The sequence below is a fragment of the Gambusia affinis genome, linkage group LG17 (assembly GCF_019740435.1).
Source record: "Gambusia affinis linkage group LG17, SWU_Gaff_1.0, whole genome shotgun sequence".
Lineage (NCBI taxonomy): Eukaryota > Metazoa > Chordata > Actinopteri > Cyprinodontiformes > Poeciliidae > Gambusia > Gambusia affinis.
The window spans coordinates 11,247,096-11,264,565 of NC_057884.1; the positions used below are offsets into that span (position 1 = coordinate 11,247,096).

The 17,470-nt window shown below is 36.4% G+C and overlaps 1 protein-coding gene across 1 annotated transcript in view; it reads left to right on the top strand.

Annotated features, from left to right (window-relative positions):
* The window catches only part of brinp1 (bone morphogenetic protein/retinoic acid inducible neural-specific 1), a 112,734-nt gene that overhangs the window by 20,275 nt on the left and 74,989 nt on the right, over positions 1–17,470 (top strand). Inside the window, exon 2 of the mRNA XM_044096570.1 lies at positions 7,214–7,481. Within this exon, the coding sequence (XP_043952505.1) occupies positions 7,264–7,481 (218 nt within the window). The 5' untranslated portion in view covers positions 7,214–7,263. The remainder of the gene's footprint in view (positions 1–7,213; positions 7,482–17,470) is intronic.

A 17,470-nucleotide genomic window follows, 5' to 3' on the forward strand; every position in this document is an offset into this window, starting at 1 on the left:
CAGCTCTTAGCAGACTTCCTCTGAACGAGATGTAGACAGGAGCAAACTATGCACTTTTACTTTGAGAGTAAAAGATATAAAGTGTTTGTCGTGATAATCTCTTGGTTTCCATTGGCATGTTAATGAAAAGGTTAAGCATGTACATTAAAATTAAAATAGATCCCTTGTTACAAAGGTTTTCTTTTTCTGCCAAGTCCACTGCCTTAGAAGTTAATTCCATTTTTATTTCATGCTAAATTTAATTGCCCTTTGCTTAGCCAGTGTGAATAATCTTTCTGAGTCACGCAGAAAACAAACCTTGGACCTCAACTATTAAGTCTTTGCTTACGCTGAAACCTTATTAATTAGTTTGCTTTATGACATAGACAACTCCTGTTTAGAACCATCTCATAAACCGCCCCTGCACTGCCTCTGTTCAACCGGGCAGCTATTAAATCAACCTCGGAGCACTCTCCTTGCACCGCTTCACATGACAGATGCAACCGACTCCCATCTGCCTCCTCTCTCTCTCTCTCTCTCTCTTCCTCTGCATTTCATTGATTCTCCCACAACCAGAATAGGTTTGGATACAATAATTCAGCAAGCAGGTAAATTGGAATAACTGACCATTAGTGAATTAGTTTGCGCTTTAAAAATCAGCCATTGATTCCTGAGCTGAGCTGATTGGTTGCTGACCAACCAGAGAATTTAATTATCAAACAGAGCGTTGCTTGCTCAGCCATGTTTTCTGAAGGTCAGGGTGCCACTGCAGCCGTTTCCTTGCCCCCCCAAGAAACAAGACAACCAAGACGAGATAGTTGGTCAGGGAGAGAATCCACTGCAAATGGAATTAGCTACAGCCAGCCTACATGTTCCTGTTGCTGTCTAGCAATTGGAAGTGGCAGACCGTTACCGTGCATTTCTTGACAATACTGTAACCTGAGCAGTAATAATTCTTTGGATTCAGATGTGTCCTAGCATATTTAGATGCAACCCAGCTCTCAACCCTCATTCTGTCAAACCCGCTCCATGAATCTGGCATGTATCTCACAAAAACCCTTTGGTCCCCTCGAGGTCATATTAATATGAAGTGTGTCAAAATATCCCAGAGGAGTACAAATTCATTTTGAGACTGCCAACCATCCATAACGTTACGTCAAAGGTTTTGCTTCACTTCGTGCATTATACCAGTATCACTGGGAAATAAATCCACTCTGAGGCAGCTGTGCTGATAACAGTTCAGAGAGAACTCCATCTGCTCACATCCATACAGTTCCTTTGACAAATATTGTAGCGTATAAATAATACATATTGGTATCCACGTTCATAAATCAAGATTGGAAAGCATATGGAAATATAGTATAGTCAGTTGCAATTCCCTCAAGACTACCTTGTCTCCCCATAAAAAGCTTCACTTCTTCCCGAACCCTTGCCTCTCTGGGATTTAGAATACAAATAAGCAGAACAAGCCTCTCCATTCTTATGAACTTTTCAGAATAAAGAGGAACACTTAGGCCCCCACACAGGGGAGAAGGGAATTGATTGGCAAAGCAGGTGACAAGACCAGAATGGAGATTGAATCCCCTTGAAAGAACCAGACTGAAGGAGGAGTTGCGGCATGAATAAGGCTGTTTAAAAAGAGGATGGAGAAAACAAGCCTCCCTTGTCCTGCCTGCTGATTTCCTGAAGCAGACATCCTCCCTTTTTTACCCTGCTTATTCAAGGATAAATGTGATCCACTCTCTCTGCTTTCTTCTCTTATTTTCTAATTTGCTCAGAAAATGACATATATGCTCAAGTAACAAAAAACAGACAAAGACAAACACAAATAGTCATAGCAAATGTAGCCCCCCCAAAAGTATATATGTAAAGCACACACATATTTGGAAATTTTTCTCAGTGGTTACTTTAAGAGTAGACTAGACTATCACTGGAAGAAAATTAAGAAACAAAGCTAAGATGACCATGAAACAACTACTACATCAGATGTACTTAAAGCTGCATTGTGTAACTTCTATGAATTAAAAAAAAAAGTTCTTTACATATTTGTTGAAAGTATTACTATGTTGTGATAGTATGGAATGAGGCAGATGATGTGTGAAAAAAAAAATAAAGCTTGTTTCTGTAAAAATCTTTTACAGAAACAACACACTGCTCCCAGTCAGAAACAGAGGCACGAGGAAGGTATCTGTGCTGTCAGTCATGCTCGTGTACATACCCTGACAACAACTTCCCATAACAAGAAAACTATTCATCCTGCGTTATCCTAACTTGCTAACTAGCCTGAGCATTCGTGGTAGCCTGTGCTGTCAGGAAGACAGTGTAGCAGAGAGGAGGAGGAGAGTGTGAGCGACAATTTTGGCTCTGATTGGAAATGAGACAGGTATAATAAATCTGAATGTCAGAACTAATTTCAATCAAATGTTCCTTACAATTGCTGACCAGCTTTCCACATTTCAATTGGTATTTTGACTATTTATCATTGGTGACGAACTCCACCACCCTCCACTAATTTTATATCAGCTTTAAGTTGAAACACATTAATCATACGCAGAGTCAGCAGAAACATGTCGGTGAAATTACTTATAGTCCATTTTAAATCCTAGTCATTTCAATAATTTATGAAAAAAAATAAAAAAAATTAATTTAGCAATAAATGCCAAATATTGTCAGTGTCTTTTTTTTACTATAGTGTTGAATGTTACTTTTAACTTATATGAAAGGTTAATTCCTGAGTATAAAAGAGAGACATAGCAGTTATAGCCCCCATATACTTCTTAAACCATCTCCTTGATTTTCATCCAAAATTGTTGTCTCTGCCTGTGGCAGCACAGGACGGCTTCCTACATTGAACAGTTCTCACAGGACTTGGCTAACAGCTATTTATCAGATTTATTGTTGTCTCCCAAACCAATTAACTATAGTCCACCCCCAATATCCTATTTACTGTACAGACAAATTTCTTCACTGTGACTCAGCACTTCCTGCATTTGGACATTTAGTTTTCATAAGAAACATGTGTTGTGTACTAAAAGCTTCACTGCATCTCTTGGAAGCTTCCTCATTTAAACTGCAAGAGGCTCTTGGAGTTGAATCTATCTTTTAACTGGAAAAGAAAAATGTTTTTGATTTCTAATGCCTGCCCATTTCTAGCTCTGCTGCTGCTTTTATGCACCACATGGCTCTAAGCCCCAAATAGTCCATCATCCAGCTTGTTATGGACAGTGCTTTTTTGCTAAAGTGCATTGATTTAGGAAAAAGGGGGTTCTCTTTTTTTATAAGCAGTGTATTAGAACTATATCCATTTTCATCATCTGTCATTCTTTTCTTAAATTAGGACATGTTGTTTGACAAGAAAAATACAATAGTTATAAGTTGTTGTTTTTTTTCTTTTTCTTTGTGCAGACAAACTGGATATTGTTGTATAACACATCACCAATTCTTTTAATCAACACCTATGTAACACCTCTTTTGTTTTGTCAATTAACTTGTCACGTATCTGAGTCAAGTCAAGGCATCTGATGGCATTTTGCCAAATGCCATCATGAAAATAATGACGTAAATATACATCAAATATATTGATCAATGTTCCACTTACTGATAATCAAAGGCAACTCTGAACAGGTGGCTTTTAAGTCTTGATTTAAAGGAGATCAGAGTTTCAGCTGTTTTGTAGTTTTCTCGAGGTTCGATCCAGATTTGAAGAACATAGAAGAAACTGCTGCTTCTCCAAGTTTGATTCTGATTATGGGGATGCAGAACATACCAGAACCAAAAGACCTGAGTGGTCTGGTAGGTTGACAAACAACAAGATGACTTAAATGTATTTTGGTGATAAACTGTTCAGTGATTTATTAACTAACTGAAGTACTTTACAGTCCATTCTCTGAGCTACAAAGAGTCAGTTAAAGACCTTTTTAACAATTAAATTGGCTGGTGTACTTCACACCAAATGTCAGTAACCCAAGCAATTATCACCTCCCAATGAAATCAGCCAGAAGTTGTCCTATAACAACGTTTTGTGTAAAAGTGGAATAACATAAAATTAGCATTGGAAACAAGATTAAGAGGTCCCAAAAAGGCAATAAGAAAAAAAAAAACTCACCAAAATGTGACAGTATTTAGAAAGCAAAACAATTGATTCTGTTAGGTGATTTACAGCAAATACCATCTCAAGCCAAATACACAGAACGAATGCAATGCATATGCAGAAGTACGTTGACCAATCAGTCCAGTCATTTAGCTAGATTAAAATCAATTACATATATCACAGTCGCAATTGTAATGAAGTCAAGATCAGTTTTTTATGCCAATTGGCAAAAGAAAAAAGGAAAAAGAGTTTTGTGTATTACATTGCATTTGGCTGGATTTCCATAAAACCAACTAACTGCAACAGACTCTGTGCGGCAATCCCTTGTCCTGCCAGAGCAGATAACACAGCTATGCAGACACAGTAGTAGAACAACAACATACAGTTAGGGGCAGTAATGGTTCTTTCTGGTAATTTATCCAAGAGAGAGAAAAGGTTAAAAAGGGAAAACTATATCATCTGTTGAGAGAGAACATAAAACTTTTTGTTGCAAAAACATAGCAATAATAACAGAAGTCACTGTAACTACTGTATAAGCTCCATCAAAGAGGAAACATTTAAGTCTGGTATGAAGTGGAGACCGGATGTCTGCCTCATAAACAAATACAGAGATCCTGCACCCATCAAAGCATATTAATATCAGTTGGTTTAGTGTGAATCAATGGTCTATAAAAAGATGTTTCATTACCAGGATATTGGATGTGACATATCTCAATTTCAAGATTTTGCTCCCTCAAAACCTTCACAACCTTGTTGCAAAATTGAATGGTAGCTTTAGATACAGAAATATTTCTGAATCTCTGAATGCACCAGAAATGGAAAGAATATCAATTTACTATAAACCAGCTACAACCATGTGCTTCACATCAGATTTCTGACAATTAAGTCAAAACAATTGTCAATTTAATTGTCTGAAAGCAATGGACCACTCCTGCGGTGATAGGTGTTCATCCCAAATTGGTGGGCTGCCGGTTCAATTGACGCTCCAGACACAAGGCTTTCCCTTGCAGCTTTTGTCTGTGTACTTGGAAAAAGTCGTGCACAAAACAATAATATAAAAGCAAAGAAGTGACAAAAGAGCAAAATAATCAGTTATCTTTTGTATGTTTTCAGTGTCAATACTTTTAGATTTTGTTCATTCTGATTTTACCTATCTTTATTTTTGATATTGTTGATTACTGAAATTTCACTTCTATGTTGCAATTAACATTCTTAGTTTGTTTCTTTTAATTTACATTCTTGTTTGTCAACTGCACAATGGCTGCTGTTGGCTGCTTATATCTTTCAGTAACTTAGTGTTGTTGCTTCTTATTAGACCCCTTTCAGTCATATATGCAGTGGCTTTTTTGCCTTGGGTTATCTATCTGCAACAGCTTTTATTTATGTCTTAATGGTTTTTGAAAAGATCAGTGTAGGTGTACCTACTCCACTAATCTTAGATACAGAGAGCATGTTTTGTGTGTGAAGTCCACACAGTAACACTCAGTGGAAAAAGATGGTTTGCACATCTCCCCTAAGTGCTTTTGGCAAGAATGTGATGTTAGCAACCGACACCACTTTATTGACCACGCTGGCTGAAATTTAAGTGTTAAACATTAATTGATGGTGATAATAAAAATGTTCATTCTCTCACCTGCCAATATTATTTTTTAAGTGCCTGCCCTTTTCTAAGTACTTTCTAAAAATGTTTTGCCAGACGTCTGTGTTTTACAAAGCAATCTAGAGCATCAGGTTGGCTTAGCGTTCTTTCAAAACAGTCTGTGTTTAGTTCTTAAACTGAAAAACAAGTCTTAGTAGTGTACCAAGCGCATTAAAGGCTTTTTAACACTGACCCAAATTAATATTGAAGTAAAAATTATCAGTAATATTCTGTTTTTGTTCAGATTTTTTTTCCTCTATCTATTGTGTGATACTAAGATGCAAAAAAAAAAAAAAAAAAGCGGAATGTTTCTCTGTTTTAAAGTACAAACATAATGCAACTAATTCTAGATAAATACATTTTAGAATTACTGATAAGTTTATATTTACTTAATCTATTAATTGATATTTTCTGAGAGCCAAATTTAAATAAATCAGATTAAGAATGGAATTTTGTTTTAAATGTAGGAGTATGATTGAAAGCTAAACCTGTATGTTTATGTTATTATTAGGTAGTGATGGTAGTGTAGCACACTGCTAAATCTGTCATACATAATCACATTTTGAATTAATTTAATAAATTTTGTGATGTGACAAAAGGGGATCTTTTCCATCAATATGCCAACAATTCTTCTTGTACTTAGCAGAAAGATTAGCTTCATCAAATTTTGCTTGCTCTTTTATGATGTTTTATTGTCTAATAAGCCATAAAAATTGGAACATCTTATGCAACCAGCAGCACTTAATAACATGTAGTGCTGTTCTGCGCCCAGGGGCCTTAGAACCAGAATGATATTACTGATGAAAATCTTATCTGCGACATATCATTATTAGACGTGTACTTTCTCTTTGCCACAGTTTAACTTGAACAACTTGTGAGATTCCACTGAGTGGCAAAGTGTTTTAAAGAATATTATTATTATTTTTATTTAGTAGTTATTGAACACATAGTCAAGATTAGACCATGATACTAAAATATTTTCTGGGTTGTATGCTAGTTGGCCAATCCAGGCATGGAAAGGTTCAACAACAATGTCAAAAGATGAACGTTTCCTCCAGCAGTAATTGACACCACTGAGTAAGGGGAGATGGGTTTTTTTCCACATTAGTGGCTGTAGAGTGTCATAACATATCATAAAGCCGTCCTCTAACCTTGTCAGAGCTTATCATGACACCAATTACAAACAGACAGCCTGATAGCTGAGGGTGAACCACATACTGATCTGCAAAAGAGTAACAGCCATTGTATGCAGCGACGTACACTTTCTGAATACTGCAGACAAGAATATTTGCTGAACAATATGAGAAAGTCAAAAAATAAGCACACTCCATTTCACAGTAAAGCGACAGTGACAAGGGCACTATTTTATTTGTTCAGCAGGAGACAATTAACCTAACTCTTGGACCTTCTTGTACTGCTAAAATAGACTTTGTCATATAACAGCTCTTTTTTTGTGCATCCCTACCCCAACCCCTGTTTCCCTTCCTTCTTTTCTATCCCATCAGGTCTCCACATTATGGAGCGAGAATGAACAGAGAGCGGCTTAAAAAAAAGCATGAACTGGAGGTTTATTGAGGTCATCTGCTTCCTGTTTATATGGGACCATATAACAGTTCAGTCTACCCGCCAGGACCTGTTGGCTGCTGAACAACATGTCACCAAGCAATATGACTGGCTCATCTCTGACCGTGGACCTTTCCACCACTCTCGGAGCTATCTGTCCTTTGTGGAAAGATTCCGCCAAGGATTTACAACCAGATATAAAATTTATAGGTGAGTTCACTTTTAGCCTGCGTGCTGATGCCACTCATGCTTTTTAGGAGAATGTCTGTTTTAATGGTTTATCTATTTTAAGAGCATGTAGTTGCAAAAAGCTGAACTGTGTATAGCTTTAACCTATTACACACACTTTTATATTTAGATACAGTGTGTTTTGGTCCTATGAAATCTTTTGAGCAGAATCTCGGTTCAGTTACTGTTATCCTGGATAAATCTTATTCCTCCATACACAGCTGGTGTTTAGTAAAAAATAATGAGCAAAAGTGAATAAAAAGGTGATAAACTGAATAAAAAGATAAAAAAATAATAAATGTTTTATGCATGCACAACATACTAAAATATAATTACCTCTCTAGTTCTTTTAAAGCAATCCGTTTTTTGAGTAAATTTTTGGGTTAAGAGATAACAAACCATCATATTTGTGCCAATAATGTACCTGTAAGTAATAATTTAGCATGAACCGACAAAACTGGTAGTATGTAATGCGTGTGGAATAAAATTATAGCGCACTTTATATAGAGGTAAGGTGCAAAAAAATAAGTTAATGACATTAAATTATTTTTAATTTAATATCTCAAAGGCTATATGAAGAACTAAACTTACTAAATTTTTATCCACATTAAAAAAGTATAATAATTATTTAGACAACACATTTTTAAGACCCGAAAAAAATTACCAAGACAAGACAAAACGTCAACATTTCTGTGGCGTTGCTATTAGCTTTAAGTATTTTTCTACAATAGTAGTTTTAGTCTTCTTCCTCAGAAAATTTGTAACAACATTTCTGTTGTATTTTAAATTAGCAAAAGGTGTAACTGCATAATTACAGTCTGCAAGACAAACACACAAAGACCCCACCATTGGGATGAAGGTTTAAGTGACATTTTTACAGATTTTTAGTTTTGTGCATTCAGAGTTCAGTCCACATTAAAAAATGAAGAACGATTTAAAAAAATATCTTCTCTGGGTTCCATTCACCTCTTTCCATCATCAAAAAAATGCCTGCTAAGTTAATTGGCCACACTTTGTGTGGCTTGCACTTGGTTGTCTGTCCTGTGTGCCTCTGTGTTGCCCTGGGGTGGATGCTTGATCTGTCTAAAGGTGTGCCCTCCTCCTTTCCCATTTGGCCACAATGTCAATTGCCCTCATTTCTCTGTCTATCACATTTATGTCACCAGTAGCAAACTGATGCTGCTGATGTCCTATCTACTGTCCCACTTCTTGCCAACTTCTGGCACAAGAAGTACTAACAGATATGTTGGAGCTCGGATGCCATTTGATAAACCTGTTGAAAACATTTTATTGTGTCGAAGTGACTAAAAGCATTTAGCAAAAAGTCGCAGTGACATACCCACATGGGAGAAAAATCACCTGGCATGTAGACACGAACTTATTAAGCAGACCATAGCTGATTATATCATACAATGACACCATGTATCCACTGCTCAGCACACCTTGCTGAACAGTTCTCAGAAACATTCATACATTGCATTTTAATGGGAATTTAAAATATGCCACCTTAACTAAAAAATGCTCCAGCCAGGGGCGTCGTAGCCACCTTATTCCTGAGAGACTTACTGGGGAAACGATTATGGGTCTTACTTCTAGTGTCCCCTGGAAGTAGCAGTATTTCATTGTAATTTCTAGGGTTTTTTGCTAATCTATATTTATGATAGAAGTTACATCTCTCTTTCGGTTATAATACAACATTTAATAAAACTTGTTTACGGACACACCGTCTGCCATCACGAGAGCTGCTCAGTACAGAGGATCGTAATTGTGAGTTTAATCACGGGGAGTGACAGGAATACGATTGTTAAGTTTTGTAACGGAATGACCGTGAATTAGCAGCGCTGCTAGCGGCTCGTTTCTCTGAAGAACTGACAGTAATAAAGAGAAAAGCAGATAACCTGGTCAGAGATCTGAGCTGCAAGTTTGTGCCGACAGTATAAAACACCAGAACTACATTATATTAGTTTGGTGTGATGTGAATTGTATTTTTTGTTTGAATTTAAAAAAAATAATTCAGCTTATGATGTGAGTCTTTATCATTATGATTGGGTCAGCAGAACGTATTTATAAGACAAAATAAAACATCTGGGATTATTTAGTCCATCACAACCAGAACCTCGAGGTGTCGCTGCAAATCAGCGGGGAAATAACCACCGCTGTTGCGCTTCAAACCGTAATACAGAGAATCTCCCCACTTGACTAGAACTGACCCGAATAACACATTAACCTGTTATAGAGAGCAACTTGCCACTGGAAAGTGTCATAAGATGTCCTTGTGGAGCTCGGATAACTGTTGTACTATTCGTGGCTGCACTCTAATAATCAGACCACGTTTAGTTTGTGGCTGCAGCAGGTGTGTTTTGAACGTGCTCCCAAAACAAAAGCAGTAGTTTTTATTGCCTATTGACAGATAAGCAAACAAAAAGATGTGTGTGCCCCTACTGTATGCGGACTGTTGCATGTTTTTGACTATGTCAATAACAAATGTTGCCTCGATTCCATAATAACACTTTATCTCATATTACCATGGAAATGCTGTGTTTGCATTAATTATGACTTTCTGAACCTTTGATCTAACAACACTTCAACAACCTTTCTGATCTATTTACCAAATGATTATTTGACTACTTGAGGTACTCATAAAGTGTACGTTCTAAATAATCTATGTGAAACAATGTGAATTCCACACCATTCATCTTACTGCAAAACAATCATAAGACTTGACTTGAAGGTCCATATCACTCTGCTTCATTTCCTCAGTGTTATGTCCACATAAAACACAGGATAAAAAACTTTTCAAAAATATTACTGTGTAATATTCCAACTTTTCAAATATTACTGTATACCAAGGTCAGGTCATCAATCAATCATAGGGCAACACAGAGACACAGAAAAGACAACCAGGCATGCATGCATACTCACGTACACAACATGTACACAAACGCACACACCTAAGAGCAACTGAGAAAGACACATTTGCCTAACCTTGTTGGGCATGAAACAGAGGACGTTCTTGCTGGAAGGCAACAGTGTTAACAAGTGTGCCACTATGCAGCTCTGAGTCTGAAACAGAATCCATTACACAGTTTAAATCAATCAGATGTATAAAACTAAACGACTAAAACCTCTCCATCTCAGAACAATGTTTTCTTAATCCCACTTTAGACTGGTATCTCAGTACTACATAGAAATGAAACAGTGAGAATATCAATTTTCTTATGCTGTGACAGTACTTTCTACACCTTCTTTTATTTTTTTTTTCCATATTTCTTAGCAACTTGCCACAGCCCCTGGTCTACACTGGACTTTGTGTCTTGATCCTGTTGCACAAATATTAAACAATGCATTTGCATACTGTTTAACACTATGGAGATAGGATTAGCCTGCAAATTTCCAATTTGGTTTCTGATCCAACTGATATCGCAATAAGGCAAACAATCAACTTCACCTATAAGATTATCATCTAATTTTGCTTTGCTTGCCATGGAGATGTTATCTAGCTGTAAGTGCCAGTCCACCCTCATTGATAGAATTTGTCTTACCCATGTCAACACTAGTTCCTATGGTACAAACTTCAGTTCAAGCAAAAGCACCACACACTGAAAGGTTTGGCATTTTGAGACACTTCCACATACATTTGCTGATTGCTCTAATCGATTTGTTGTTTACATAATCAGATTAAAGAATCTCTGGTCTAATCTCCCCTATCTGGTCTATAAAGCACTCATCAAATGCACTTTACAGGCAAGATTGGACTTTTTTTTTGTTTCTATTGCAGCATTAAATGTATCTCTCTGACTGAGTAGTTCCTCACTAGGAAAACTCTTGGCAATCATGAGAGTCAATATTCCCTGGTAAAGCAAATGAAAACAGTTTTAAGATGAACTTGAGTTTAATTTACAAGTAAGCAATCCTTAAAAGATTTCTTCAAACCTAGGCCACCAGTTCTTTTGAAAGATTAATACACCCTGAACCATTGAAGGGTTCAAGATGTGTTGAAGGGTAAGAGTGCATTGAAGAGTAAGAAATCTGTGACATCAGCTGGTGTGGAGTTTGGTTGAAATGGAATCATACGTACCCTCAGTCTTCCCTGGTGCATGATTGTGCTGCCATGCTCTCGTCTAACAACCAATGAGGACTGAATCGCTTTGTAAATTTCCCCAGGGGCTTTCACTGCCTCAATGATTTAGTAGTGGCAAGTGGTTGAATCAGATTCGCGTAGAGACAAAGAATCCATTCCTTTTGGGTTCACTTATCAAGAAAGATTACCCCCGAGGAACGACGTATGGACAATGCCAACTTGATGAGCGGCAAACAAATCTGCCCCATCTTTAATAACATTGGCAATGTGTCTGTTTAACGAATAAGGGCTGAATTAAAAGGTTCCAGCGTTTTGTGTAGAAGTCTGAAAATGTCACTCTCCCTTCTGGGGGGAAAGGAAGACTGCAAAGCACCACTTTTCTTCTCTCAAAATTTCTCTCAAAGAACTTTTTAAAATTATTTTTGTGGGAGTATTTGTAACTACTCTATTCCATTTGATTTCAATCTCCATGTCACATTCTTTTTTTTTTATCTCTCATGTTTCTCGATATAGTGTTCATCAGTCACAATATAGCTACTTTCACCTCAACCTGCATATCATCATTGTGTCAGACTTGATCTGAATAAGGTGTGTGTTTATCTCAGAGTTAAAAATTTGGTGGCCTGTATTGCTCCCACTATCATCTCTCGTTCTTTTGCTTGTACTCTATTATGGGGTTGAATGTGTTTCAGATGATGCGTGCTTTCTGTTTGGTCTTTGTTTGCAAAACTCTATCTCAGGTTCTTGTCTGCCTGAGCAAAAATCCAATATAAATGCAAATCTGGTAGCCATTAATGCATTTTAAAGGCCCCAAATCAGCATTTCACTGTAATCAAAAAAGCAAGATGAGGGTTGTTATTTAGAATAAAAAATATTTATGAAAATGTGTAGCACTGATTTATCTCACTTTGAAAAGCAATGCAGATGTGAATGAATAGAGAAAGAGAACACACTGATCATTGAACCAGGGCTCATCAAAACCTCAGAAAGGTTTTGAACACAAGCTTGAAACTAAACCAATATGCTCAGGGAAACAGTTCAGAGGAGTTCCATCTTTTGGACTCAAGAATTTAAAAAAAAATTAAAAATAAGTATGAAAGGTTAATGTGTGAGCCAAGAAGCAGAAAGAAGCTCATTAAAAAAGAAAGAAATTGAGCTGTTCTGTTTCAGATAATTCCAAAGTCACGGAATGGTGCTAGTTATCATTATACTATATTACCGGCTCAAAGCTTTTTGAAATTGCTTGCACATTCTATTACCAAATGACACCAAGAAGACTGCTTTAGGAGAAACACATCAACATTATTGGTGCAATTATAATAGTTCTCAAAAATCTTTTATCCAGGAGAGCTGGGTTTTGATTTTACACAAAAGCAGAAGTGTTCAAACTTAAGTTCTGTTTTCGTTCCCTCTTGTGTGCATTTAAGTTTCTCATTTATACAAGAAATGCTCCTCTACAGAAAGTGCCATTAATGTTACATTTGTTGACTAAACAGCCAAAGTATTGTTCTAAAAATAGTTTTTGAAGCTCAGAAGCATTATCAAGATTTACTTTGGCAGACATAGAAGCAAATGTTAAGAAATATTTTCATTACTGTTGTGTGTAAGGTAGACTAATAAAAATGCACTTATTGCTTTTTAACAGCAATAAGTTTGTTGGAAAATTTATTGCTTGTAAAGTTGGAAAATTACAATATTTTGTAAATGCCTGCTATTGTTTGTCTATTTATGCGTCTATGCATGTGTCAATTTATGGATATAGGCATACTATGTGTATGCATTTTATTATAGACCTTCTGCTAGAATCTTAATTTCCTAGTGGGAACCTCTTCAAGGTATCAATACAGCTTTTATGTAACCTACACATCAGCTTTTATTTTTTTTTATTAGAATGAATAGAAAATAACCAAGAAAAAAGTTATTATGAAATGCTTTCCCCAGAATTGTTTGACCCACTTTCAATATCCCTTTAAGGGAAGTGCTGATTAGAATTTGGGCACCATATCTCAATTCATCTCTTGGTTGCCTTCAGCTCCCATCAGTGATTGAAAACCTCTGATGCCATTTTAGTACATGTTTAAGACTGACTACATATAACACTGCTTGATTGCCTGTTTCTTTCCTATGTGTTTCTATTATGACTTTTTTTTTTTTTTTTTACTCTGTATTCATTTATATAGTTTCATGTCTTAAACTGTTATGTTTTATCTTCAAATGGATCAGGTATCATGTTAAGCTACTTCTGGGCTAGTTACAAGATGCTTGAGAGTTTTTTGCACCTACAAATGGACAAGAAAAAAAAGCTACAATGCAAAAATAAAAATACAGAATGCTGAATCATCAAGTTACTCAAGCTGGATCTGGAATCTGCCAGATCTATTCAGCCTCCAATACAATATTGGCTAGTTTTTTGCAGTGCCCTCCTGCTGCAAAAACTGGAAGAAACTGATGACATTAACCATTTAACTCCCACTGGCTGAACAACTGGCAAAAGTCTACAATTGGCCACAATAATAGTGGGCTGTTCAGTTGATTCCATTGTTTTATGGAAAGGCCAAAAGTGCTCCTGTTGCCATGAATCCAGTGGATACAATGAACTATAATAAAGTGAATGCTGTTGTATTGAAAAAAAAAAGCATGAAATTAACAGAGAAATAAGCCCACTCTTATGTAACACCAGCAAAGAAATCCCCTCAAAAATTGTATACTTGGCTTAAAAAGTTGTGTTGCAACCCGCCCATGTCACTGGGTACAGTACAACCCTGGTGGCATGGGCAGGTAAGGGGGGCATCCCGGACCATTGCCTGGCCAAAAATCAGCTGTGTCTGAAGTTTCCTCTGTCCCCCGCACTATTTTTCGATATTACAATTATTTAATCTGTTGTAAAAATGTCAAAATATGTTTTTCTGAGCTGAATTTTGCAACATCTTTTTTTTTTTTTTTCCAAACAAGCCTAGTAAGTTATGCTGTCAAATGCACATAATTTAGCTAAATAATAACTAGTTTTGTATTGTATGTTGTAATTTTGTTATCTCTGAGATTGGTCATATTTCAGTAAATTTGTGAACAGTTTTACTTTTTACTTTTATGTGTTTAATAGTGTGAACTATTACTGCTCTTGAATAGATTTATTTCAGAGAAATATTAGCTTTGTAGATTTCTGCAAAGTATGAGCTAATATGAAAATCTTCTGGAGCTGGGTCTGGTACCGTTACCAAGGAAGAATTGATGTGAAAGATGGTCCTGGATTAATGTCTGTGGGTTGATAGACTTGCTACACTATATTAGCAGTAGTGTTGTCATTTTAAAACAAACAAAAAAGAAAGATTAGTAAGAAACTATGACTATGAAGTCAAAAGTCAATTTTCGAAGTCAACTAAAAGTTGTTTATCTTAAGGCTCGGAAAGGAAAGATAGTTATTCAAAGTTCTGCTCAAATTGTACAATAAAAAAAATAAGCTATTGGATTCTATAATGCAAGAGTTTGTCATCAGTTTTGTAAAATAAATGCTTAAATTTTAGTCTTAATCGTAGACCATGTTAGAGGTAAGTCTTATTTTAAGAATATTTCTGGCTCCTTTCACCATATCTGCTTTTGTTTTATTTGAAAATCCTTGCATACATTTACCTCTTGTGTTATGCCCAGATGTGTCTTTCTTTGCAGCCTTGTGGCTTATGATCCAGAACATAAATAACAAAATATGTGAATACAAAAATAATCAAGACCAAGATGTAAAATTTGTCAGTCTGCAGACTCTGGTCTAGCTTTATTTGGGTTGAGGCATTTGTAATGGATAGAGAGCGGGGAGGATGATTTGATATAGTTGGCAGAATTGCTAAGGAACGACCGAGGGAATGTTTAATTCAGGAGGCTCCAGCCAAAAGGAAGAAAAGGAGCAATGCAGTCTGGATTTCAGGAAGGATGAAACAGACTGAAGAAGGAGGACAGAGACACTGAGGGGTCCGGTATGCCATCAGGCAGTGAGGCAGGACTGTGCTTAAAGTCTATAATGAAGAAAATATATCTAAGTTTTAGTGACAAGTGGTTAGAGGGTCCAATGAGTTTGGAATAAAAACAAAGATTGCTGATGCTGACAGGTAAGCCAGTGGTGAGGTCAAACTCAAGGTAATGCAGAACACAGAAAACTATGGTGGTTTAAATGACTCAAATACAAAAATAGGAATAACCTCCCCTTATAACAAAAAGGCTATGTGTTTATATTTCCATAGCTGTTGCGAAATCTTAGGTTTTTCATGTTATTTCTTGGCATTGAGCCATTTTTATTCTCCATGTAGTTATTTTCCTCTGCTCATTTAATGAAGCCGTAAAAAAAAAAAATAAAAAAAAAAATACACATGCAAACCTTGCACCAAACTTTAAAAAATGTAACCCCCCTTGTTAGTTGTTTATAAAAATATTTTAAGTCACAAATAAAACTCAATGTCTCACAGTGGGAACAACTTCCAAACTGGTATTTAGAACTTTAGAACTGAGTTAAAGTTCACCAACCCTAAGATGTTTCCTGCCTTTGAAATAGCAAATATTGTTTGTAAAATTGGCAACTACTAAAAAGAACTTTGAATATGAACTATATTTTTCTTGATTTCCATTTACTTAATTCAATTTACAACTTTCAAACACTGAAGGGTAACACAGCTGAACAGGACAAACCTGTGTCTAGATCTATATTTCCTAGCTGTGCAGGTTACGGAGAGTCAACAAGAGGTTATCCAGGGTAGCATTTCATGCCACTTTCCTCTACCATTTCCAACTTGGCGATAAAAAGCCCTTGTTGTGGGATGACTTAATTACTGGCAAGAAAGAGATGGTAATTAGTAGAGAAGCAGGAGGCTAGAAGAAACTGTCAGGGTTAAGTAGTGACTAATTCACTGTGTGGGACGCATGAGCCACTCTCCCTTGAGACTGATTGCAACGTCATCACAAAAGCAACAAGCTCCTTGGAGGAGATTGTAGAGCAGCCATGTCTTTCATTAACAGTTCAGTGATGTGGTGATCCAAGTGATACATATAAGATATCCCGTCAAAATAATTATTGTTTTTAAAAAAAACAAAAACAAAACGATGCGAATATGACAGCAGATACTCGAGTGCACTTAGTGCCAATTAAGACCTTTTGTAATATTCAATAAAACCATTAGCTGATATAGTTCTGTTGATTACAATGTAGGCTAAATATTAGCACTTGTTCACAGTATGCTTGTTTCATAGATGGTTTGCTCAAATTTTGTATTTCCAAAGAATATTTTGTTTCAGGTTAAAGCTTAGCAGGCCCTGAGCCCTTCAGACTCTTTCTGCAAAGCAGAATAAAAGCAGTTTCTATGGGGCATTTAACCTAACATTGGAGGATAATGTAGTTAAGTGTGGCATTACCAAACACTTAAGCCCCTTAGCCATTATCGGAAATCACACAAGTTAATATTTGGCTAGGTTCGAGCCAAGTTGTGGGTCTCTCTAGTAGTGAGTGTCCGTCACTACGTATTGTGGGAGTGAATATATGTAAGAAGATGGGGGAGGCTTGAGTGCACAGGAACTGTGGTTGAAGCTCCAATGATGTTTGCAGCAAAACTCTGCAATGGAGAACCTCAATGTTGTGATTTAGATTAATTCAAATCAACAGAGAAATTTCATTTCGTCTTAAAGACAAACAGCAAAAAATATCAAATATTAATATTGAAGCCTAAAATAATGTTGTGGACAATGAGATTGTTATTATGGGCGACTCAAAGACCCCTGTATGATTCTTGTTGTCTTATAGAAATTAACTGCTGGCCCACACATAATGACAACAATTAAGTTTTGCTGATTAGATTGCAATACATTCAAATCCATTTATGTTGTGCCACTTTAAAGTGTCTTTAACATTAAAAGA